The sequence below is a fragment of the Vipera ursinii genome (genome assembly GCF_947247035.1).
Source record: "Vipera ursinii genome assembly, chromosome: 5".
In the NCBI taxonomy this organism is placed as follows: domain Eukaryota; kingdom Metazoa; phylum Chordata; class Lepidosauria; order Squamata; family Viperidae; genus Vipera; species Vipera ursinii.
Window position 1 is genome coordinate 70,909,112 of NC_139518.1, and position 27,224 is coordinate 70,936,335.

Genomic DNA, 27,224 nt, shown 5'->3' on the forward strand with positions numbered 1-27,224 from the left:
AGTGACCAAATCTTAGATGCAAAAAAGTACACATAAAATGATTCACAAGTAGTACTGACCACAATTGGACTGACAACTCTGACACTAAATGATATATTTGTAAAATGAAAAATCACATGACCATGACCATCTTGTGATGGTGGTTTGGCAGTTCCAGCTGCAGTCATTAAGAAAATCACCATGGGTCATTAAAATTGATATCATGTAACCATGGCTTGCAACTTTCTGCTGGCTTCCCCATTGACTCTGCTTGTGAGGAGCTGGTTGTAAAGGTTGAAAATTGTGATCATGGGACTGTGCAATGCTGCAACTATCTAATTGTATGCCAATGCCACCTAGGAAGACCAGTTGTAAGTCTCTTTATTCAGTCCTATTATAACTTCAAATGGCTGCTGAATGAATGGTGGGTAAGCAAGGATTTCTTGTATATCCATGTAGAATAAATGAATACTAGACAATCTAGTGGCAGGATTGGTTTATGGAACTGGAGGGCCAAATTTATCACCAAATTTCCCTACACAAAGCCAACAGCCCTTATATTCCTGCAAAATATGATGCTAAATCTATATATTCAAGATGGAATACACACAGAATCTGAACTAAAAATTAAATATTGAACATATTGGATTAAAAAAAAATCATCTCAAAATAAGCCTTGGTGGAGCAGTGGGCTAATGCCTCCTTAAGTAACACCAGCTGCCTGCAATTAGTGCAGGTTCGAGTCCCACCAGGCTCAAGGTTGACTCAGCCTTCCATCCTTCCAAGGTAGGTAAAATGAGGACCCAGATTGTTGGGGGCAATTAAGCTGACTTTGTAAAAATGCCGCTGGGGGGGGGCAGGGCGAAAGCCCTAATAAGCAGGCATATACATAGAATGAAGGCTATTGCTAAGCACATTGATTTGTGCTTCTTAGACTGTAAGCCACCCTGAGTCTTCGGAGAAGGGTGGGATATAAATGGGATTAAAAAAAATCCTGCCCAGGAGAATGTGTTGATCCAATCAACCCATTTGCTAAAACTACACTACCCGTACTCTACAGTACAAATAGACTCCATCTGTCTGTTCAAAAACCCCGTCAAATTGGATCTACTGACTGGCTAATATAAAATTGCCCATCTGAAAACTCTTTGGCCTGCCTCTTTAGGGCAAGATGATGTTGCAGGTAGTTGTGTTTTCATATCCTCACTACCTCATTGTCCCCTTGAGCCTGCCACTCTGCTATATTCCTCTCAGTCTCGGGACCAATGTAGCTTGCTATGGTCCACCATCCCTTGAACTGGCTAGGTAGAAAGTTAAGAAGCTAGGTAAGGTAAGGTAAGGTAAGGTAAGGTAAGGTAAGGTAAGGTAGGAGGTAAGGAAGGAAGGAAGGAAGGAAAAGCAGATAGCATCTGCTCAGTCAGGAGCATAAAGATTCTGGTTGCTGATGAACCCGTAAACAGGAAAGGGATAAAAGTCTGGTAGAGGATGAACAGTTCTTCCCCTCTTCGTGACTTTGCTTCTCAAATTAAACATGCACAGCTCTAAACTAAATGCTTGTTATGATTTCAATAGATAACATATTAAGGTTTAAATAATATTTCCTTTAAAATGTCCTCCTATAAGTACTATAAAATAGAAAGAAACTAGGATTACAGAAATGCATTCCTAATTTCATTTTATATAAAGGGGTTTATATTTCTTGAAAACTGCCTCTACCCCCACCTAATACCACATGTTAAATTCCTTTCAATATGGAGATTTTTTTAAGTAATTTAAAAACATGGCATACTGGTTTATTTACTTTTGGGGGGGGAGAAAATAATTAAAAAACTCCTTATGTGCCAACCCTTGCAAAACAGAGGATGTTTAAATATCATCTGCAATCAAAAATACAGTTTCTGCTACTTAATAACATTTTAAAAGCTAAAGGAAAGTTGCATGAAAAGGGGATGCATTTATTTACTTAGGCTAAGAGATCTGTCTGAATGGAAAGCATTTAGTTTGTTCAATTAAGCAGTTAGCTAACTGAATGCAGATAAGCTCTTGAACATTTTGTACTGAGCATTTTCAAAAGAACAAAAAAATCTGATAAATCTTATATGTGAAATAAGTAGATATTACATATCCATGGCTAATACCATTTTATTTATTATTTAAAACTTCATTCTATGTAAAATTTGTACACTCTCCCCTCAGTAACAATATTGGGGGAAAGTCGACTGATTAATCTGAAACAGTGAGTCAAGTTCTTTTGCATTATTTACTGTATTGGGACAATCACTCTGTTTCCATTGATCCTTTTTAGGAAATAGTCCAATATTTTACATTTGCATTATTCTAAGCCAATTTTTTTGAATTTAGCAGCATATAAGCCACATGTTTATATACTGGTCAATTCCATATATATCAAGATTATTATTATTGTTATTCCTCTTACTCAGCTGAATGTTATATGATACAGACAAGAGCACATTATTTGATGCTTCTATGCTAGTTATGATTCCACATCACTGTATATTATGAAGTACACTGTGCTCTCTCTCGCTCTCTCTCACACACACAGTGTGTGAGAGAGAGCACAATGTACTTTATAATATACAAATAAGAATATAAACACACATACATAACAAATAAGCAAATAACTAACACAATTTGTCTCTTTCTCTCTCATACACACACTTTATGTCTGTGTGTATGAGAAAGAGAGAAAGAGACAAATTGTGTTAGTTATTTGCTTGTTATGTATGTTTATATTCTTATTTGTCTGCTCAAGGAAGACAATAAAATTTTAGCCTTCATTCTATATAACAGATTAAACAATCCACATGTATAGTGCCTCCCCAATTCTTTTGTGGGGAAAGTAACATGATTTGAAGTAACATGATTAAGTCAGCAGAATGTTGCATTGCTTACTGACCCTGATCATAATGTGTTTAAACAGATACGTTGAATGAGCAAAATCAGCATTGAGGTAATTTTTTGTCTTCTTGCATTTTACAAACAGCTGTTTTGTTGAGATGAAGATTTTTTAAACACATACCAAAGACCAGGATAGTGTGTTTTAGGATTCTCATTGCACATAAAATGAATATAATGGACAATGTAATGGACAATGTAATGGATGCAATGATTATATCTGAATACATAGATGACCTTCAATGTAACCTTGAAAGCTACCAGTACCACCTTAAGAAGATTAAGTAAACTCAGGATTACAGTCCTAAAACTGCCCTCATTAACTTGAACAGGTAACACAGAACATTTGGTTTCAATTATTAAAAGAATTATTATTTTACTTACTGGTTTGTCCTTAATAGTGGGACTTGATACACATAAATAAAGTTTACCATCTTCTTCTAGACAGGCATCTATCAGAGCTTGAACAGAGCTTTCTTCCTGGAACAGCAGAAAAGCATAACCTTGGACAAAAAGAATAAAGTTAGTAAATACAAATTATAAAATACATAGCACAAAAAACATACAGCTTGTCCTTGTTTAGTGAACATAATTGGGACTGGCAAGTTAGTGGTTAAGGAAGCAGTTGCAGTAAAAACACAATTGTGCTTATGATCTTACTTCAACTTATCTTCACTTTATATATCTGCAAAGGTGGAAAATGCAAGGAATGGTCATAATGTTACTTTTTCATCACCACTGTAATTGTGAACAGTTGGTAAGTTTAACAGTTTAACGTTGCTAAACAAGGACCACATGTAGTTATTTTTTCACTTTTACAATTCACTTATAACTAGCCTGCCAATAAGCAATCACGAGATTTCAAATACTTAATTGAAATGAACATATGTCTATAGCATTCCTATAATTAAGAAAAGGTGTCCAATCAATTATTAAAAAAGGTTAGTCTGGCAAGACATGTTCTTGGCAAATCCATGCTGACTTCATATAATTACTGCATTATTTTCAGGGTGCTTATATATGGATGTGTTTATTAATTTCTCTAGGATTTTCTATGGTATCAGTATAAGACTGTTACTATATAGGTTGCTGGATCTTTTTTTTCCATATTTTTTATATTTTCAAAGACAGGGACAAGATTTGTTCGCCACTCACCTTTTACTTATTGTTCCATAATTATTCAAGGATAATATTTAAAAATTATAGCCAACTTCTTTGGTATTCTAGCCTAGAGTTTTTAAACTTACGGTATTCACTTCATAGTAATAAGATTTATTCTGGCTTTCACAATTATCTAGTATATCAAATATTTTCTTATTAGAGACAAGTGAACCAAATTAGGAACTGAGTAGTTCTGTGTTTTCTTTGTTTCTTGTTCAACTCTCTTATGTTTTGGTTTAGCTTTAGTTTTAAGAAGTCATCTGTGTGCAACCATTTATATAATTCATAGCATTCCATTGTTCTATTCATAATTGTTATACATTATAAATTATGATGTATGAGATTGGACAGAATTGATTTTTCTTTAAGAATATATGTATGTGTATTTCATTTGTGATTTTTTAGTAACAGAATATTTACATAATAGTAGAAACAATATTCTGTGAACTATGTCAATAATCATTAGAAAAGTAGGAATTACACAGAACATATTTAACAGAGTAAATAACATACCTAATTAAATGCATGTTATAAATTAATAATAATTAACAAGCACTATAATTTGCTGGTTAAATATACAAAAAAGTCACTGTTTCCTTAGCAATGGAGGAAGTAGGAAATGGTGAATTATTTGGAACCATGCACAATAACAATATCCCAAGGGTATATCAATAAATTTGGTGGATTAACAAACAGAAGATTGTTGGGGAAGTAAAGGTTAGAATTTGAGTATCTGGAGATGTCTGGAAAGATCAGAAGATGCTAATTATTTCAATGCATTAGGAAAAACATCGGTATTCTTATAGGAACTAGTAACTTAATAGCCGAATAAATAATTATATAATAATTATATACCTCCCATAAGAATGTGAAGAATGTGAAATATGCAAAGGAAGCAGAGGTTTGATCACTACAGTAATGCAGGAAATATTATTATTTGGCAGCTACTATATACATTGCTACAAGGAATGGATGCAATTTAGGTGAAGAAGAAGCCAAAAATATGGAAGGAACACCAGAATATACCAGAGCTTTAGTTTTTTTCCAGTTACCATCTGGCTTCAAGTTAGTTGGAATTTTCCTCAAATATAACTGCTGAATGCCTTGTTTGAAACACATGAACTACTTACTTTATTCCCCTGAAGGATAGAGACATTTTGTTTCAAAAACAGAACTAGCCAATAGAGGAAAATTTATGAATCATATACAGGTAGTCCTCACTTAACAACTGATCACTTTAAGATTGTTTATAGTTATGACAAGCCCTAAAAAGTTACTTATGACCCATCCTTGAAGCTAAAGCTGCCATCCCCACCCCAGTCACAGGATCTCATTTCAAGAGTTTGGCAACCAGTTTGAATTTATAGCATGTTGCAGCATCCTGCAGTCCCATTATTTGCAATGGTTTTTTTTGCCAGTTTTGCCATTTGGGAGAGTGGATTTGCTTAATGACCTCGTGGTTCACTTAATGACCACACAATTTGCATAATGACTGTGTGACTCACTCTATGGCCATTGAAAAAACAGTTGTAAAATTGAGTCAGGTCATGTGGTGACCCACTTATTGACTGTAACGAATTACAAGCTCAACTGTGGAGTCATGTTTCTAGTCTTTATTTTATGAATTTTAAATATGGACACCTAGCACAGAGAATTTTACTGAGGTATTACATAGTAGACTTCTTAGCTAAGGTAATCTCCAATCTAATGCTGAGATCTCGCAATTCTGGGAACTCTAACATGCTGTAAGGTTTCTACTAAGATTCTGGCAGCTCAGAAGTCAGTTATAAATAATCTGGAACAGTTGTGACAAAGTGTTTAGCACTTTCAGACAGACATTCACGGGAATTGGCAGGCACTTTGAAAGCTGTTTCTCATATTAGGGCCCTGGCAAAAAATAGAAAAGACTATATCCTTGTATTCTGTTAAAATATATTGCACTCAAGAATGTTTTTAATAAACACAGGAGAGCGCTGATTTAACCTCCCAAAACGCAGGATGCCTTGAAAACTCAGTAAGCCTTTATTAGAGTTCTCCATTCCTAAACTAAAGAAGTTAAGTTTATATTAGATGGTATGAAGAAATGCTATAACCGGAAAGGAAAATTGCACTTAAATGATCCTTCATCAAAGCACAGAAATTCCACTCTGCATATATAATTGAAATGTGATAAAATTTTAATATGTTGGAAAAACTTATCAAATGCTGCTGCTAGATAAAGTGAAGAATATTCCATTATTCATGCATGTTCCTACGCTTCTAAAGGATAAAAATGAAGAACATTTCAAAGTATTTTGGGGAGTACAGAAACTGCTGGCTTTCTCCTCTTCCTGGCACCTGAGCAGAATCTCTGTCAGATTATTATCCTTAGAACAAACAGAAAAAGCTATCCTGTTAATGAAAAGACAATACTGAAACTAATCCACAGATAATTATTAATCAGCTGGCTGATTAGGAACTGAATGCACATTAGGCCTTTTTGATAAAATAAAAATAAAACTTTAGCATACTACAAAATAAATTTAAAGACTAATATATTAATAGTTTCATTCAAATAATCAAGGTAGTTTTAACTTTCTCATCGATGGAAATTTTATACCTATTGAGAGATACTTTCATTCTTCATCACAAGTAAATGCACTAGCATTTGCAAAGAAAAATTTAAAAAAGAGTGCTCTAAATATTAAAAAGGGACGTGGTGTGGCTCAGTGTGTTAGGATGCTGAGCTTGTCGATCAAATGGTCGGCTGTTTGGTGGGTCGAATCCCGAGTGCTGCGTAACAGAGTGAGCGCCTGTTACTTATCCCAGCTTCTGCCAACCTAGCAGTTCAAAAGCATGTAAAAATGCAAGTAGAAAAATAGGGACCACTACGGTGGGAAGGTAACAGCGTTCCGTGCGCCTTTGGCGTCTAGTCATGCTGGCCACATGACCACGGAGACGTCCTCGGACAAGCGCTGGCTCTTCGGCTTTGAAACGGAGATGAGCACCGGCCCCTAGAGTTGGAAACGACTAGCACGCATGTGCGGGGGAACCTTTACCTTTACTTTAAATATTAAAAAGTTACTGGGATAAATGCAGTTGTTTTTAACAGTAATTATTATGTACTAGGTTTTTGACAATTATCCAATATTCTGATAAGGAAATGTTTGAATATTTGAAAACGATGCAAAAACATTTGTTCCTACACTCCGTGCTCTAATCCCACTGTTTCTAGAATAGTGAAGAACAGTCAGAATTGTAATTACCTACTAGTGTATACAATTCTAGAATTGTGAAAAATGGCACTTATTATGATTAAAAACTATGGTACTGACTGTCCTATCATGAACAATACTAATGTCTTTGTGTTAAATTACCCACCGAGGCTGGATAGTTATTAATCAAAAGATTCAAACAACTCCTGTGTTGCAGGATATCCATAAAAATGGTTATGAAACCACAGAAATCACAGTATTATTATGGCTAGAATTTCATTGCAGTCATGTAACAGCATATTCAATCTTAGAACAGAAATAGATAACAAAAGTTATAGATGACAAGGAAGATGAAACCAGTATTTCAAGCATCCAACAATATATTTAGAAAATTATTTATGCATGGAGAACGTTTTCCTACTTCAGAAAACTGAAATAATTACCTTTAGGTGGAAAATATGACTTGCTTTCAGCTTTGTGAGGCCAGTCCACCACAAGAGGTCCAAACCTACGAAAGCTAGCAGTGATTTCATCTATAACAAAATAATAATTAAGATTCATCAGAAATAAAAATGAATGATAAAACTAAGTACTTTTGCTTAATGGTTCTGATTTTTTTAAAGTACAGGTAGTCCTCAACTTCCAATCATTTAGTGACTGTTTGAAGTTACAACAGCATTGAAAAAAGTGACTTAAAACGGTTTCTCATACTTATAACCACCACTGCATCCCCAGGGTTAGTGATCAAAATTTGGACACTTGACAACCAGCATGTATTTATAACAGTTGTAGCATCCCAGGTCATGTGATCACCAATTACGACCTTCCCAGCCAACTTCTGACAAACTAAATCAATGGAGGAAGCCAGATTTGTTTAATGATCATGTGATTCATTTAAAAACTGCAGTGATTAACTTAACAACTGTGGCAAAAAAAGCTTGTAAGATCAGGCGTGACCCACTTAATATCTGCCTTGTTTAGCAACAGAATTTCTAGTCCCAACTATGGTTGTAAGTCAAGGAATACCTGTATCTGAAGTTGAACTTTTTCAGTTTTGGAACTACAGGTGTGCAGAATGTTTTGAGCATGAAATTCCATGAAATGTTTAGCATTCAGAACAGAACAAAACAGAATAGAATAGAATTCTTTATTGGGCAAGTGTGATTGGACATCTAAGGAATTTGTCTCCACTGGTGCATAAGCTCTCAATGTACACACATACAACTACAAAGCAATAAGTCATAGATCATATATCATAGTTACAATGAACTGATTTGACCATTTTTGAGATGTTTTGAACTTGAAAAAGAATTATTGCAACCTTGAACATGTTAAAAGCAAAAGCAGAAATGCCTGCCAGCTATCCCGAATATCTGTCTGAAACACCTCCAAAATAGTGGTAAAAGTCACTATGTATTTGAAACAGCACTCGTACATCAAAACAAGCTATTTCACTAAATTTTGCACTTGTATATATTTCAAAATATTTCAAAACAGAACCCTATTTGGAATCAAATTATTTTTTACTCTATGTTTATTTTTTGTCTTGTCTTGTATGTCTAGTCTTTTTGTCTTTATTTTTTTAAATGCAAAAGAAAAAGAACCAGGATCGTGTCACTAAAGCTGAGGGCTATTGACTAATGCTAGTATACTGCTCATATGCAATGTAGATGTAGCTCTAATTATGAAAAGCAGTACCACTATATAAACTGCTCCAATGTTAATAAAAGTAACACCAAAAAATTAAACATATTTTATATTCCATTTCCCAAGGACAAATTACCAATTAGGACTGTAAATCAATTTATTTTGATCCAAATTCTGTTATTATATACAAAGTCCTCAACTTACAACCATTCATTTAGTGACTATTCAAAGTTATAACGGCACTGGAAAAAGTGCCTTATCACCATTTTTCACACTTTCAGGATCCCCACAGTCATGTGATTAAAAGAAAACACAAGTAGTCAAGGTGAATAGATTCACTATGTCTTTGTGTATGTATACCTATACTCTCTCTCTCTCTCTCTCTCTCTGTGTGTGTGTGTGTGTGTGTGTGTGTGTTTGTGTTTTAAATAAGTCCCAATATGACTGAATGTATTTTTATTTTTTATTTTTAATTCCATTTATATCCCGCCCTTCTCTGAAGACTCAGGGCGGCTTACAAGCTTAGCAGTATATACACTGGTTTATTTTTTTAAATCACTCCTTATAGTTTTTACACCTTTACAATTCTATATGTTTGCATGTACAAAAGTTCTTCAATTAATAAAATCCATGCTCTCAGAATATAAGAGCTTACTCTATTAATATGGTTTTTAAAGAAATGAAAGCCCACTATGCTACTGAGTCTTACCTGCCAGTAATTTTTAAAGGGCAAAAAACCCTATATCAGAGGTCCCTAACTCCAGGTCCATCGACCGGCACCGGTCTGTACCATGCCAGCAACCGGACCGTGCAAACAAAACAAGCCCCATCCATGAGATGCAGGCAGTACACAAAACCACACCCCCTCTGGTCCATGGAAAAACCTTTTTCCACGGCACCAGTCCCTGTTGCCCAAAAGGTTGGGGACCTCTGCCTTGTACCCTTCCTCCCACCAGTCCACTGTACCTTCATCAATGTCAGGAGGCAGACCTCCAACAAACACCTTCCTAGAATAGCGTTCGACTCTTTCACCATTCTGACAGCGGGTTGGGGAGTTGAGACCTGATGATAAAGACTGGTCACCATGACTGTCATCCAGAAAGCCATCTTCAAAAGGAAATAGTGAAGATCGACCTGTGAAATATGTTACAGTGGCTTAAAAATCAGACATTTACACAACTGATTCAAATACGCAGAGAGGCTTTCCATTAATCAATCTACATAGCTTAACATGCAGATTTCCCTTCAATATTTTAATTTTTCATATCATATTCTACATACAAATATATTTGCAAGTAAATGAGGACAGTTTTAATTCTGGATCTTTAATCATTCAAACAGAAATTCTCATTAACTTATGAGGATGGGCTACAAGCATACATTTATAATATTCATGATAACTAAGCAGGTAGAGATAAATTCACATGTTATACCTCCAATCAATTTGTGTTTACTTGTGGTTTGGCATACTCTCCAGTCCTATATATGGAAAACCATAATTTTGATGTAAGCATAGCCTAGAACCTTTTCTATCAATGACTGGCTTGAACACTTGCCCAGAGGATAATATTATTCTCTCCTGCTCAGGATATATTTGCAAATTGCCGAAATGAATTCAAAAGTTTTTAGTTACCTTGGAAAGGAAGTTATCAGGAACTATTAACATATTTTGCTTACTGAACCTACATGCCCACAAAATAATCTTATAATTCACAAGTTTCTCCCTCCCAATATGATCATTTTCATTAGAACATAAACCCCAAACCAGATCTGTAACATTTAATGTTCTTTATCTAATACTCAGATTATAAAGATTATAAAAAGCCAATATGAAATATTAATATGTTCCATCATCTAGAATACCTATGACTCACACAGCATCCATAAATCTTACTCACTAGTGTACAATATGTTTTAAGCATAACAAATTTAAGTGAAAACCTAAACAATTCTGTACATTTCCCTTTTTATTTAAAGTGCTTCTTTCAAAGTAAATTTGATCACATAATAAACTTTCTTTCCTGAAACCAACAGGGTAAAATACAAGCACAAGCAAATAATGCCAAGTTCTTCTAATTCTCTTTTTCTCTTTGTGTGTCTATGAGTCATGCATATATTTATGCAAATATTATGGACTGCATTATACTGTAAGTGAAAACATCTAGAAATCTTGGTTTATATTGAAAAAGCTAAGCAAGATGACAATATTTGGATAGGAGACCAACTGGAAATCCCAGAGTTGTAGACTATACAATGAAAGCAACATCAGATCAATTCAACATTGTTGTCAAGAAAAGAAACTTGATATCTTTCTATAGCTACTAGCTCAGCTCAAATGAGATTTACATTTATGGCAAGAACCTAAGGGATTTCCCATAAGGAAGTTTTTTCTTCCATTATTTGGCCCTGAAATCCCTATTTGGCCCTGAATTGTAAAAAGCCTTTTCAAAGGATCAGTGTCCCTCCTAAAAAATGAGATAGGATGCAGAAGGTCACTCACTTTGGAGCAATTCTGCATTGTATAGCCAGCCCCCACATTCCAACCCACATCCCTGGGGTGGAATGTGGGTGGCAGTTATGCCATGGAGAATTGCTCCAAACCGGGTGACCTTCTGCATCCTATCTCATTTTTTTAGGAGAGACACTGATTTTTTTTGAAAAAGGTTTTTCAGTAATTTGAGTGGCTGCTGGCTGCTATGATAAGAATGGGGCAGGAAACTCCTTCAATAAACTTCTTTATGTTAAATTATATTTGATTCCAAATCTACATCACAGTATTCCATTCCAACCCCTATTCTCATGTTACTTTTGCTTAGAAGAAGTTGTCCTAAACACTAGAAATTTATTAGATACAACATTGGTTAATTTAACTTCCACATTCAAGTACTATCCGGATTTACAAGTCACTTTGCAAGTCCAAGTGTCTTTTAAGACAAAAAATTTGTTCTGAAAAAGCAGCACTGCATTCTCTTATCATTTCACTAATTAATAGTGGCTCAAGGTACTAATATTCATTTTTAGTAACTACTATAATGTTGTCAATATAAATAATATTATGAACAGAACATTTTATAAATGATAAGAAGAAACATTTTAAAACAAACCAATTGGGATATATAAATGTGGGCCAGTTTGCTCTAGCAGTTAAGGTGCCGGCTTAGAAACCAGGAGATTGTGAGTTCTAGTCTGACTTAGTCATGAAAAACTAGCTGTGTGATTTTGGGTCAGTCACTCTCTCTTAGCCCACCCCCTCACAGAATTGTTGTAATGGAGAAAATAGGAAGATGAAATTGTATTAGGTATGTTCATTGCCTTGAGTTATTAATAAAAAATAAAGTCAGGATAAAAATAAAGGGTCAAACATTTTTTTTAAAAAATATTTCATATACTAAGTGATACATGTTTACATGACATAAACTTGGTACAAGGGAAAGGACCTTTCTCCTGATGCCCATTTACAGAAATAAAATTGGCTTCTTCTATAAAAGAAAGATCAAAGCTTGTTTTTGTTACCAAAAGGAATCCAACTAGTAGAGAAGAAAACAAGATTTCCAAAATAAATTATTTAAAGGAAACATTAGGGGATTATTCATTGTGTTTATCTTCTGGGTATATCTGCCAAACCACAAATCTGCAATAAGTATATTTGTTGTAATACAAGGAACCCAATAAATTAGCCTAGTTAATAATTTGAGTAATGGCATGATCATTTTCATCACAATAAAACTGAACTATTTCATGAGCCATTGCCATACACTACAAATTATTCAAAACATCTGACTTGAATTTCCTAATTGAGTTTCTAAATATTTTCAGAATCTTTACTACTTCAAATTCTGGAAGTTTGCTTAACATTTGCTTTTTAATCTATGCAGTGATGTTATCCTACAGATAAGTGTTAATTAGAAATGTGAGTGTGTATGCACATGTGCATACGCACTCTCGTGTGTGTGTTTGATGTATAGTGGCTTGGTAGCATAGTGGTTAAAGAGCCACCCTTGATACAGGAAACAGGGTTTCAAATCGTGGCTGGTATCTACCTTACCATTACAGATATTACCAGTACGGCAAAGACCCTCTAACACAGACATGTCAAACACAAGGCCCGGGGGCCATCCTGGAAACAGTGAGGGAACGGCCCCCACTGCCTTGGCCCTGGCCCAGAGACCCTCCTTCTGCCAGAGACCCTCAGATCTGTCCCACTCCTGCCCAGGCCCCCATAGGCACCCTTGATGCGAACAATGTAGAGCTGGCCATGCCCACCCAGTAGGCCATACACACTTTAGCCACGCCCACCCAGTAGGCCATGCCCACCCAGGCCACACCTACCCGGCCCCCTGAGGGCAACCGCAATGCTGATGCGGCCCTCAATGAAATTGAGTTTGACACCCCTGCTCTAACACTTCAAACTGCCTACCTCAGATATGAGAGTGACATGAACTAAGAGAGTCATGCCTGCTCAGATGTTGCCCAGAGTAACAAGGTTCGTGCCAGATATTGGGGAATGAGGACAATCTGAATATAAATGGGCTACTGGAACAAACCAAACAATAGAATCTGAAACTGATGAAATGCTACAATAGTAGACCTAATGAGAAGGGATATATGAAATGTATGAGATGAACAGAAGACCTACATTCAAACTAACTGAAAAACAGCTAATTACCCAACACTTAAACATAGTGAAGTGCTTTTACAACTTAAGATAGATCACTACACATTACATCTCAGACTCAAAAAGACCCAGAAGAACAACTGGATAGGCAGCCAATGCCTGAAGTGGAACATCACCGTACCTCACCCTGTGTTGTACAGAGCACAGTATCTGATATGAGGCATAAAGTCCTAGATAAACAAGCTATAATGAACCCTCAAGACCAATGGCTCAGAGGAGAAATCCCATGAAATAATCTGCTAGAAGATGCCAATGCAGCCCTCAGGACAATCCTTACTACTATGATATTTAATTCAAAGAACTGATATATGCTGCAACCATTGTAATCTTGGAGATACTTGACTACTCAAGTGAGAACAGTAGTACATAGCCTCCCTGGAAAATGAGGTTGAAGGCTAAGATGAAGGCAACTCAGAGAGAAGTTAGTCAGCTGGGTGTGGAGTGGTGATTAAGGAGAAAAAAATGATTAAAACTTGTCTACTGAAAAAAATACAAGGTCATGAGTCCATCTAAAACCCTAGACTGCTAAAGGCTTACAACACTGGCTACCAGGCTAAGGAGATACGCTAGGGAAACAAAGGCCAAGAAGATAAATGTCCTGTACTCCAAAGAACCATCCAAGGTGTCCTCCCAACACAGCAATAGCAGAACCACCAACAGCAGATACTGAATAGTACTGAAAGAACATAGCAGAGAAAGAGAATACACACAACTCAGACAATCAGGTAACCTTATCTATTCTATAAGAAAAATGTCTGTTAACTTTATTAGTAATTTTAATTCAGAAAATAATTTTTATCTACTTTAGCTGAGAGATTAAACTGCAAATATGTTTGCTGCTCTCAATAGATTTTCTCCATCTTTTATTTTAAATGCAGAGCATACTTCTGTATTTGAAGTAGCATTGCATAGCAATGCAGCAATGTAGCATTGTTGATAAAACTAAGTAGTAGAGTAAGATATGTAGTAAAGATATGTAGTATCCACTCTGTCTTTCAGAACATTCTCTTGCTTTTAATTGCATTTTTTTCAAAAGCTACAGATACCCCTTATCTATATTCTGCAGTAATCAAGGGATCTTTCATTTCTCCTGTATTTAGCATCAGCTCCTTTCGTCCTTAACCAGCTGCCAGCACAATCAACTCATTAATCTTCATCTATTAATAACTATGATTTCTAATTTCTAATCTAAATGCAACAGGGCATCAAGAAACAATCTGCAAAGGCATTAGTTCTAGGCTCTTTTCCTTTTCTTAGTTTCATCATAAGCAATGAGCAAAAACAAATAGAAGCCAGTTCATGGTGGTGAAACAATTACTCTGAAGAAAGTTTCCAAAATCAAGATCCTGATAGGGAAAGAGAATTCTTTTCAAGTTGAATGCTGCAACTGATGTTGCGCAGCATTAAAAAAAACTGGGTAGGCCAGTATAGAAAAATAGTAAGAGCCAACAATAGAATGGATAATAGATACTATTATCATCATCACAATTATTTTAATCATCTATATGTATTATACTCATTTCTGCTAGTATCAACATTATGTCACTACTTCTCATTATCAGCAGGCTATAATTATCACCAGCAGTATTAATACTCATTTTAAAATCATAGCAGTATATGTTTATCTGTCTGTAACACTGTCTTATTGAAAGAAAGCACAACTAACCTGTTGAAAATTAGATTATTTCACTTTTGGAGGATGTCATTTAAATATTAAGGGCTTACTTAACTGAGAGAGAGTTTTAAACACATAATTTCAAACCATCAGAATTCAGCAGCAAATTGCAAACTGATCTTGACAAGTTCCAAGATGTTAGTTCAGAGTGGTTTACTTGATGAATCAAATTCAGTTACTTGCCTAGAATCAAAAATTATTCCAACTAACCTGAATGATACAAAGTCACCATAATTATGTTCTATTCAGAAAAAAATAAGCAAATTGGTGCTGATGCTCTCCAGATGCTTTGGACATAATCCTAAAATCCACTATTCTATATTTACCTTGGCCAGATGACAGTGGCATGGCTTATACTACCAGTCTAGAATCTATAGAAGGAGACTGGTAATAAGAGCAACAGAACGAAGATATGCCAGGCTCACAAAGCCGGGAGAGCTTTGGCTTTAGCATCCAGCTTGTGAAGATGAGAAAAAGAATAGCTTCAGACCTGGCCTATGAACTCTGACAAAGGAGCAGCACGTCAGCAAGCAAGGAAAACAAACAGCATGCTATGGTGGAACTAAAAGCCTTGGTGGAGCAGTGGGCTAATGCCTCCTTAAGTAACACCAGCTGCCTGCAATTAGTGCAGGTTTGCATCCCACCAGGCTCAAGGTTGACTCGGCCTTCCATCCTTCTGAGGTAGGTAAAGTGAGGACCCAGATTGTTGGGGGCAATTAAGCTGACTTTGTAATAATGCCGCTTGGGGTGTGTGTGAAAGCCCTAATAAGCAGGCATATACATAGAATGAAGGCTACTGCTAAGCTTGTAAGCCGCCCTGAGTCTTCGGAGAAGGGCGGGATATAAATGGAATTAAAATAAAAAATAAAATAAAAATAAAATACAATAGGCATTATATTGATGGATTACCAACTGATGCACAGGATCATTAATTGGGAGATGGGTGACGAAAAATTAAGAAAAAAAACCCCATTATTTCCTTTCACCTGGTTTTAAAAAAGAGTAAACTTTAATGGTGCTGCAGCCTGCAGTCATGAAAAACAATGGAGCAGAAAGGTAAAACTTGTAATAATGTGAATTAGAGTTTGGTCAACAACATTTATTATCCAATTTTAAAATTACAAACTTTGAACTGTATAGTTGCAGAATGCATACATTGGGCTGTACAGAATATGAAGAAACAATATTTTAAAGAGTAGTTCTGAAATTACACTTCTCCTAGAAACTTTTCCTTTGCATCTAAATAATTTAATTCAGCCTCTGTTCCAGACCCGCAAGAAGCAAAACTTAGCTTGATTTTGAAATCTCAAAATATCTTTAAATTCCAATATTATAAGCCCCTAAAATGTACTAGACCTGAGTGCTAATTTAAAATAAAACAAGTCAAAGATTTTTGAAATACTCCTTGATCAGGTAAAGGGCATTCATGTGTATTTGTGTTCAGATATTTGTATTTGTATTTACAAATTTATATTTGTAATATAAATTGGAATTGTAGTGACTAAAAAAATATTTTCCCTACTCCAGTCATGACAGGAATCTCTGGAGTTTTGCTAGCGTTATTTGCCTTTTGAGGAAAAGCTATGATTTCATGTTAATATGGACTGTATTTTATCATATACAGCAAATAGAGGATTCCAATAAAAAAATGATAAATGAAAAGAGGTAAATGCCTTATCCTCTGAAACCACATTGATCTATTTCATATATCTTAGTGAGGTCAAAGACTGTTAATAAAATCATCTACTGTTTGACTTTAAGTTTGCCCAAGCATATGTCAGGATATTTCTGGTAAGCATTTATTGCAGCTTCCTGGAATAGTCTATTTAAACACATTCTTATTTTTATTTTATTTTTATTTAAATATATAGATCATAAAGCTTACCCATATATTTCATCAGGTTTTAAAAATAGAGAAAAACCGCATGTTTACTACTGGAATATATTAATATTGCATTTTTTTCTTAAAGCAGATGAAGCCAATTATCCTTTCTACTACAAGTTTTAGCTTTTAATAGCTGCAAAGTTCTCTTTCAATACTCTCATTTCATTATGTTCATATAATTACAAAGCTACTGAGCAGGATAAAGACCAGTATCATTGTTATGGGATGAAGAAAGCAATTCTTGTCTTTTACAAAAATATACCGCTATTTATTCTGCAATTTGTTGTTCTCATGACCGTATCTGATGAAGCATTCAAAAGAAAAATTTACCTCGTCTCCGCCCATAGCTCCTGGCTGCATGTAAATAAAAAAAAATAGAATAGGTATTGACATAAGAATTACTATATTTATAATTTTCTGCAAATCTCAAATTTGAACAAAATAATTCAGATATTTTAAATGTGGAACAAGCATATGGAATATAGCCAAATTCTAGATTTCCAAAATACATGGGCAAAATATATTTGATACTAAAGGTACCTAGATGAGAATACTATTTTTACAAAAACCAATCTCAAGCAATTATTTAACTGAAATCATTTTAAAAATCATTTTGTTTAATACAGCAATTTATATTGCATCCTTTTGATCAATTCATATTAGATTAAATGGCTATATAATGGCAATTCAGTAGATTAAATATATAGTATTCACTATCAACATTAATAACTGAATGAACCTTTATTGTCAAAGTACAACCATGTATACATTGAGATTGGCTGAGCCTCCCTTCGTGCCCCCACCTCCAACTTACAGTGACACAAACCCTCCATCTTATTACAACATGTGAGCTAATTGCACAACACACCGGCCTCGCAAGTCAATCATGCATAAAGTTTATAAAATTATATCCTGTTCAAAAGCCTAACAGCCCATGGATAAAAGCTGTTTTTCAGCCTGTTGGTACGGCTGGCTATACGCCTATATCTCCTACCCAATGGTAGGAGAGTAAAGAGATACCGACCAGGGTGTGAGTCATCCCTCACACCCTGGACAGTATCTCTTTACTCTCCTACCATCGGATAGGAGATATAGGAGTATATCTTATAATCTTACTTATACAGCTTTATTCTGAAATTCTAATTTTATCAAACACTCAAAGCAATTTTACGTACTGGCAAATAGAATGTAATCTGAATGTAATCTGTAAGATTATAAACATTGAACCATTATATTTAAAGAACATACAGGTTACGGTACTCAAATATAATTGTAACTTTAAAACACATCTAACTAAGCTTCAGTTCTTATGTCACTAAAACAGCAAATGGTAATATTTTCATTTTCTGAAATGAAGAATCGAATAATTCTTTGCCTTTTTTGTATGTTCTGCTGCTTCCTTCATTGAATGAGCTATTTACTACAGTCTTGGTAGGAAATATGCATTCGGTTTTCTGAATCAAAAAAGATTTTAGGTATAGGACATTGTGAAATTCAGCCAAATACATATTCTTTCTAGAAAACTAACATAGTGGAGATTCAAACCTTTATAGTAGTTGGTAATATTTTGATCTTCTTTCTCTATCTACCAGTAAAATAATTTCAGTCTTTTTTTCTATAAACTGTTCATTGTGGCATTAATATTTAGAGCTTTTTAATTATTCCAAACTGCTAATTTTATGTAGATTAGTACTGTAAAACATATTTCAAATTCAAAACACACATGAATATCACTGAATTCCAGAAACAAGTATACGGTGCTAAATGAATTTATTGCTCCATATATAGTTTATAAAATTAAAAACAAAAAAGAGTGGTAAATACTGAAAATAAAGTATACAGCTTTTAAATTATATTAACTGAGATGGAAAGAATCGTAAAACAAATCTTCCACTTTCCAAAAAAGCACCAACATTTTTTACATATGTATTTCTGTCAGGATTAATTTAAACATTGAAACAAATGGTCATCTTGCAGGAAAGACAGTGCCAGGAAAAATGGTGCCAAATTCACTGAAATTAATGTGAAGGACTGGACACAAAGATATAAAGAACATTTTAAAAGCTGCTGTAGAACAGGCAACTAAATACTAGCACCAAATACTGAAACACAAGTTAAAATAAGAAAAATGCTAATTACAAATTAACCAAATTATTTTCTGTATCTCTTTGCTAGGGATATATTTCACTCATTTCTTTCTATTATGTATTAGAATGGGTGAAAATATTTGACATTTAAGTTGCATTATGGCAAAATACATAATTGATTTTAACCACAGTTGAGCCCAAAATTTATGTTGCTAAGTGAGAAATTTGTTAAGTGAGTTTTGCCCCATTTTATGACTTTTCTTGCCATATTTGTTAAGTGAATCTCTACAGTTGTTAAATTAGCAATACCATGGTTAAGTGAGTCCAGTTTCCCCTTTGACTTTGTCAGAAGGTTGCAAGAGGTGATCGCATGATCCCGGGACACTGCAACCATCATAAATGTAAGTCAGTTATTAAGCATCTGAATTTTGATCACATGACGATGGGGTTGCTGCATCAGTCATAAGTGTGAAAAATGGTCATAAGTCACTCTATTCAGTGCCATTGTAACTTGAACGACCACTAAGCGAACTGGTGTAAATCAAGGACTATCTGTATTTCAGCTTTATTTAAGCAACTAATCAATCCAGAATTAACAAATATAATAAGCATACAAAAAGACAAAACCTAGTAAAGCAAATTTAATGTAGCATCTGTGAAATCTTTGAGTGCAGAGATGACATGAAAGACTCTACCTAGTTTTTCAAGAATTGCATTAAAGAGATAAATTCCCATGTACAATTCAACATGTGAGGAAAAGGTGTTGAATTATACAAAATAACTTTTCACATGTTAAGACTCCTTCCCAAGATGGCTGCTGAACAGTAAGGAGATTTTTCTCTCTTGCCGATGATCTGCTGATTTTGCTGCCTAAACTGGATCTCTGGCAGTGCTACTCCCTGGATTGGAATGGGAGAACTCAGGAACCCAAGACAACTTTTGGATGGCTGTAGGCCCATTTGGGAAGGGGAGTCTTGAAGACTCAGTTCCCTCTGGGAGCAGTCGGAAAGTCATGGGCATCCATCCTCCTGTCAGCGTGTCTGGTCTTAATTTTACTTTTTGAATTTTTACTTTGCTTTTTAATCTTTAAAAGTAGATCAGCCAGCTGAATGCTGATCAACCCCCTGCTGGATTTTAATTGTTCTCTTTTTTCTTTTTTTCCCTTTGATTTATGCTGTTCTAAATAAATTTTGTTTTCTGTATGGAAACACCGTGTGCTTTTGAATGGTGAAGTGCTTTCATTTGATTTACATTAATATTGGACTCTCACCACAATGTTTTTATATTTTTTTGATTTGCAAAGCACTTAAGAGTTTATTTCTTTTTAATTTTTCTTTTAATCTTGGATCAAAATACCCAGAAAATATTTTTCCTATTTCCTTCTGCTTCAGCTTCTTTGTTCTCTGGTTAAGCTTCATAGAACAATAATCTTTGAAATTACAGACAAACAGTGGCTGAAATCTGAGAAAAAGACCTTCTGGCAACATACAACTTTTAATTGCAAGCTTTTAAAAAGTTTGATGAAATGATAATAGTCATGGAAAATATTCAGAGGCATGTAGCTTTGGAGGAATCTGATTTTCAGGGGTGTCAACCTGCTGGCCCGTGGGCCAGATGCATCATCCGGAAGTCGTGCCCACCCCATTGCCAGCAATGGCAAAACTCTCCCGATACGTTGCGCGACGTCACGTGATGTCGCGAGTTTGACATGTCTGCTCAAAGAGGTATCGACTGTACAGATGGAAAACCAACTGACATGATTCCATACATCTCTCTGAACTTCAAGTCTGCATGACATGGAGAAGTGACAAATTATTTTTTTCTTAGGAGGACTGGGAAGATTGGGGAATGGACTTATTACTCTTAATTGCAAACCTCCTTTATCTGGACTTTGTAGGGAAGATGATTTATTGTGGAAATTTAATGTATTATATTTAACTAGATAACATGCGATAAGAAATGGTATCAAGAAACAAACGCAGATATTTAATTCAGGATGAATTACTCTTAACTTTTGGGATGATTTGAGATAGATAAGCTGCCATGGTAAATTTTCTATGATTACAATAACAGTTTGTTAACAGAGGTTTTGAAATTCTAATCTAATCCTTTTCATTATTATTGTTCTTCCTGTTAACTATTCTGTCACTAATATAGCATATAGATATGTTTGCAAATAGATTTACTGATCTTAAAAAAGGGGGGGCTGTTTCACAAGAGTTAGGAACTAATATTGTAGCAATGTATTAGAAGAAACTGGACAACCATTTGTCTAAAGTGGTATAAGGTTTCCTGCTTGAGCAGTGGGTTTCAACTAGAAGACCTCCAAGGTCTCTTCCAACTTTATCATCGTCATCATCGTCATCATCAATCATCGCAGAGTCAACCAGATGTTCTGACTGGATTTGGCATTTTTGTCTACCTACCGAGTCCTTACCAACAACCTGGGATAGACAGATGTGGACGTTTAAATTGATAGTATTACAGATATCGTCGCAGAATGGAAACTGTTTCTAGTAAGGTCATATTTTGCAATTGACTGATGGCAAATTTGCCAATGCCAATGGTGTCCAAGTGGTGCTCCAGTTGTTTTGGGATTGCAACCCAGGCACCTATTACTATTGGTACTATCCTTGCTTGCCTTTGGCACAGTCATTCTATTTCTATTTGTAGGTCTGTGTATTTTGTTATCTTCTCCAGTTCTTTCTCTTCTCTTCTGCTGTCTCCAAGCACTGCCATGTCCACTATACACTTTTTTGTCTTTCTTATTAACAATTGTTAAGTCCGAGGTGTTATGTGGCAGGTGCTTGTCTGTTTGAATTCTAAAGTCCTAGAGCAATTTAACATTTTCATTTTCTATGACTTTCTCTATTTTATGATCCCACAAGTTTTTGCTTGCAGGCAAATGATATTTCTTGCAGAACTTCTAATGCACCATTGTTGCCACTTTGTCATGCCGCTGCTTATAGTCAGTCTGTGTGATCTTCTTGCAACAGCTTACCGGGTGGTCCGTTTCTTCAGCTTCTTTGCATAGGCAGCGCTTACTATCTGTTGCTATCTTCTCAATTTTGACTTTGCATGCATTTGTCCTTAAGCCTTGGTCTTGTGCAGCCAGTATTAGTCCCTCGATCTCTTTCTTCAACTTTCTTGCTCTTAGACATTGCCAGGACTTGTTATTATCTGCTTTCCCAGCTATTTTTTTAATGTACTGGCCATGTAGTGCTTTGTCTTCCCAAGCCTCCATTCTGTTCTTCATTTGGTCTTATAGGCCAATTTGGTCTCTCCAGTAGTCAGTAAGCCTTCCTGATATACTAACTTCAGTGCATCTTCATCATTGTCCTTCAGATATTCTTTCAAAGCCATTTTTTCTTCTTCAACCATTGGATGCACTTGTAGCATTCCATGCCCAGCTATTTGCCTTGGTAGACAGGGTCTGTCAATGTCACTGTGTTGATAAAGGGCATGATTCATTGTCATTATTTTTCAGGTCTTCCTATCCGTTACTTTTATTTCAGCTTGAGCCTAATCCATTATTCCAGCTGTGTCTCTAATGACTGGAATTGCCTAAGTGTTCATTGCCTTCATGATATTTCCTCCATTGAGTTTGGACTTTAAGATCTTCTTTACTGTCTTGATGTATTCACCTCAAATCTTTTTCTTGACTTCAGGGTGCTTGATGTTGTCAGCTTGAAGGAAACCCAAGTATTTATAGTAATCTTCTTCATCCAGAGTCTTAATGTTATTTTTGTGGGGCATCTTGATTCCTTCAGTTTTCACTATTTTTCGTTGTTTGGTAGTAAATGTGGCACATTTGTCCAAGCCAAACTCATTGCAATATCTTGGCTATATATACAAATAGTGTTGAGCAGCAATTCTATTTCAGATAAAGTTTTTCCATACAACTTCAGATCATCCATGTAAAGGAGGGGGATAGTCTGGCAGATATTTTTGATGTTTGATAGCCATGGCCTGAGTTATTCAGTATTGTTGACAGAGGAAACAGTGCAATAACAAATAGTGGTGCTAGTGAATCACCACTAATGGTGATGATGATGATGATGATGATGATGATGATGATTCAGTATTCAACCAGAGGGGGTTCTTTTTCTTTTTTTTGTTTAATGTCTTGTATGCTATATGCCCTTTGTTTTTTGTTGTTGTTTTTAAATTTCTTGGAGTTTTGTATTTTAACTTTATTTTGAATAAAGTAAAAATGCTAAAAATGACCTTTCGTATGTTAAAGTTTGCCTGAGCTTTTCACTAATTTACTGATGAATTTAGCAATTTTGGGATAGCAGAATGGGTATTCTTATGGAACAGTTCTTGATGGAAGAACAGGAAAGAATATACATGATTGCATAGTTTTCACCAGGGCTTTTTTTGTCATAGAATGCTCAGAATGGAGTTCTGGCACCTTTTTGGGATGGAACCTTATAGGGTAGGCAAGGCAGGTTGTACGACATGTGTGAGTTCCAGCACCTTTTTCTTTTACAAAAAAAGCACTGGTTTTCACAATGGAGGGATATAAGGAGATTACTTCAGAATCTGCAGCACTATAGCACTGAAATTGCTCATTTATTAATTGGAAACTGAAATAAGTAGTGAGGACTCATTGATGACACTAAATTATTTTATATGACAAAGTTTTGCAAAACACCTCCAAAAGGAACTTTCCAAACTGGGAATATGTCCACCAAACTGCCATACAACTACATAATGAAAAACTAGAATTTTAAAAGTAACAAACTATTTGTTCAACAATAGTTTGAAGTTGCAGTGACCTCAGAAAAAGTGACTTAAACCCTATTGTCAAATTATCACTGTTGCACCAACCCTGTAGTAATGTGATTGGAATTCGGGTGCTAAGCAACCAGTTTGCATTTATGACAGTTGCAGCATTTTGTGGCCACCTGATTGCAATTTGCAACCTTCCCAGCCAGCTTCCTATAAGCAAAGTCAATAGGGGAAGCTGGTTGTTAAATGAAGCTGGATTCATTTAACAAACACATCATACATTTAATGACCAGAGTAGAAATGGTGTAAAATTGGATCCAGTCATTTAATGACTTGTTTCATGACCACACTGACTTACATAAAATTCCAGTCCAAATTATGGTCAAAAGTCAAGGACAACTTGTACAACTTTTGTTTGAGCTAGTGAGAACTGATCAGGACAAGGTTCTTGGAGCTCTTGCAGCTCAATGCAAATGTTAACCCAGTATGCACCAGCTGCAAAAAAAAAGTACCATTCTGAATTTAGGGATCATGATGAGAAAGACTAATTTTTTTAAAAAAAAACCCTTTCAATATGGTAAAATGATGTGAAATTATAAAAAATTAAGTACATAGTTCTAGGATATTGTAAAACAGGAACATTGTGAAAAACCAAACAGAATTTTAAAAAATGAATAAATAATCTTCATCACTCTCACTGATCAGCATTATATGAGCTTTGTGATAGGATAACAGAGTTTATGTAAAAGTATCTTAAACAACTCTGAATAAATGTGAAAAAATAAAATAGAGCAAATTAAAATAAGACTGTATATTATGCAGTGCTTTTTTTGTAAAAGAAAAAGGTGCCGGAACTCACACATGACATACAACCCGCCTTGCCTATCCTACAAGGTTCCATCCAAAAAACGTGCCGGAACTCCATTCTCAGCATTCTATGAGAAAAAAGCCCTGATATTATGAATACTAGACTACTGAACTAAAATGTCAATTTTAAAAGTTACTTTGTGAATAAAATATTAATATAGAATCACTGCATCGGCATATAATAGCACCCCTATCCATCTAGTATGAATAAAAATGTTAGATAGTAATAATAATAACGATAATTATAAAGTTGGAAGGGACATTGGAGGTCATCTAGTCCAACCCCCTGCTCAGGCAGGAAACCCTATACCATTTCAGGCAAATGGCTTTCCAGTCTCTTCTTAAAAACTTCCAGTGTTGGAGCATTCACAGCTTCTGGAGGCAGGTTGTTCCACTGGTTAATTGTTCTAACTGTCAGGAAGTTTCTCCTTAGTTCTAGGTTGCTTCTCTCCTTGACTAGTTTCCATCCGTTGCTTCTTGTCCTGCCTTCAGGTGCTTTGGAGAATAGCTTGACTCCCTCTTCTTTGTGGCAGCCCCAGAGATATTGGAACACTGCTATCATGTCCCCCCTGGTCCTTCTCTTCATTAAACTAGACATACCCAATTCCAGAAACCATTCCTTATAATGTTCTTAACAGCATTTAATTTCTTAAAATATGTTCTGTGTATATATTTAATTATCACTGCTTCATTACCTGCTACATTTTAAAAGGTTATCTTTAAGTTTAATTGAACTGTTGTCCACATTGCAATCAGATTACATTAAGTGTGTAGGTCCATTTGGTAAAAGGGACTGATATGTTAGCCAAGTTGTTTTCTTTTCTGTATTAAATAATTTTTCATCCATATATACTTGTATATCTAAAATACCTGTATATCTCAGTAATTTGTCTTGTTATTACCCACATGATAAATGGGTAATATAACCCAATAATCTCCTTTTTCTGAATATCAATAAGATATAAATTGACCACTCCTCAAATAAGAAAATTAATAAACCATAGGTCTATCTAATTCAGAGCAGCAAAGTACTGTCCAATGCTAAAGAGACAGTTGTTAGTAGGTTTTTTAAAAAATACTGGGAATGATGATACCAAGGAAAAGTCTCTTACCAGGATCCTAATTATTTCCTAGAGATTCGGACCACATAATATTTTAAAAGGCTATCAGTTTACAGAAATTTAATCTAGAATCAGGTGCAAAAGCAAATAGTATAGTTATGAGATAGATTATACTGACTAGACATTGCTTGCTAAGCGGCCAACAGAATCATACCAAGTACACATAAATGCATTTAATGCACTGTTGGAAGAGATGATATGGCTTGCATCTTTCATTAATAATCGAATAAGAACAATATATACCCTGCACTAATCCATTTTAATTCAACAGTTGATTATGACCAACATTTCCCCTGTGCTAACATGAGTATATCCATATACAGTAGCTATGTATTAATGTCAAAATGCATAAAAAATGGGATTTCTGATCATTTATTAAGTTCCCATGTTTGCAATGCAATTCCTACAAATTATTAATTATAACATGAATGTTTATGGAATAAAAAGCCCCAATAATCAGAAATTTGTAGAGACTCATAAACTGTTAAGAGGCAGATCTGACAGTTAATAGTGTCAACAACAGAATCTATTTACCTTGTTTATACATAACTCTTTCTGACTTTAATCATATTGCTACTCTTCTTCAGAACAAACTAGATTGTTTATGCAAATAGGTAAGAAAATCTATGCTGAGTTAAAAAAATAAAACCACATTATCCTTGACTTAAATCAGGGGTGTCAAACTCGCAATGTCTCATGACGTGTTGCGATGTATCACGACTCTTCTTCCATTGCCAGAAATGGGGTGGGCGCAGTTTCAGCATGACATATCTGGCCTGTGGGCCGGCAGTTTGACATCCCTGACTTAAATGAATTTATTTAAAACCTATTAACACTCTCCACACTTAGCACACAATTTTATTACTAGTAATAAAATAAGCAAATATTGCCTGCCAAAGAAAGAAATGCAATCATTCAACTCTGAATGCAAGCCCTTCAGAAATTGTTTAAATGTATATATTTTAAAATTTGTAATTAGCAATAATTGTACTCCCAAATAAACCTCCCTGACTACATACAATACTGACACTGAACAAAGAGTCTGTACACCATCTTGAAAGAGCATAGGTGGGATCTGATGGGTGTCAAAATTACAGTCCTGTATGAAACCCAGAGCATCCAGGAGTACATCAATAAGATGGCACCCAAAGAAGAGCTGCCTGAGAGAATGCCAGGGTAACAGCAGTCATGGGAGAAAGAACAGAGGAACAGCTATGGTAAGACAAGACACTGAATGGGATTCTATTATTGACAGGTGGGTGCACTGGAAAAATCCTACAAGC

The 27,224-nt window shown here is 35.2% G+C and overlaps 1 protein-coding gene across 7 annotated transcripts in view; it reads right to left on the bottom strand.

The window, feature by feature from the left end:
• CPEB3 (cytoplasmic polyadenylation element binding protein 3) overlaps positions 1-27,224 on the bottom strand; it is a 95,601-nt gene that overhangs the window by 17,653 nt on the left and 50,724 nt on the right. For 5 of the 7 annotated variants that reach the window (XM_083363851.1, XM_083363849.1, XM_083363850.1 and 2 more), the window contains 4 exons: positions 17,463-17,486; positions 9,864-10,031; positions 7,694-7,783; positions 3,280-3,398 (listed from right to left, as the gene is read on the bottom strand). In XM_083363851.1, coding sequence (XP_083219977.1) covers positions 3,280-3,398; positions 7,694-7,783; positions 9,864-10,031; positions 17,463-17,486 — 401 coding nt within the window. The remainder of the gene's footprint in view (positions 1-3,279; positions 3,399-7,693; positions 7,784-9,863; positions 10,032-17,462; positions 17,487-27,224) is intronic. The other 2 variants (XM_083363852.1, XM_083363847.1) reach the window with 1 other exon arrangement.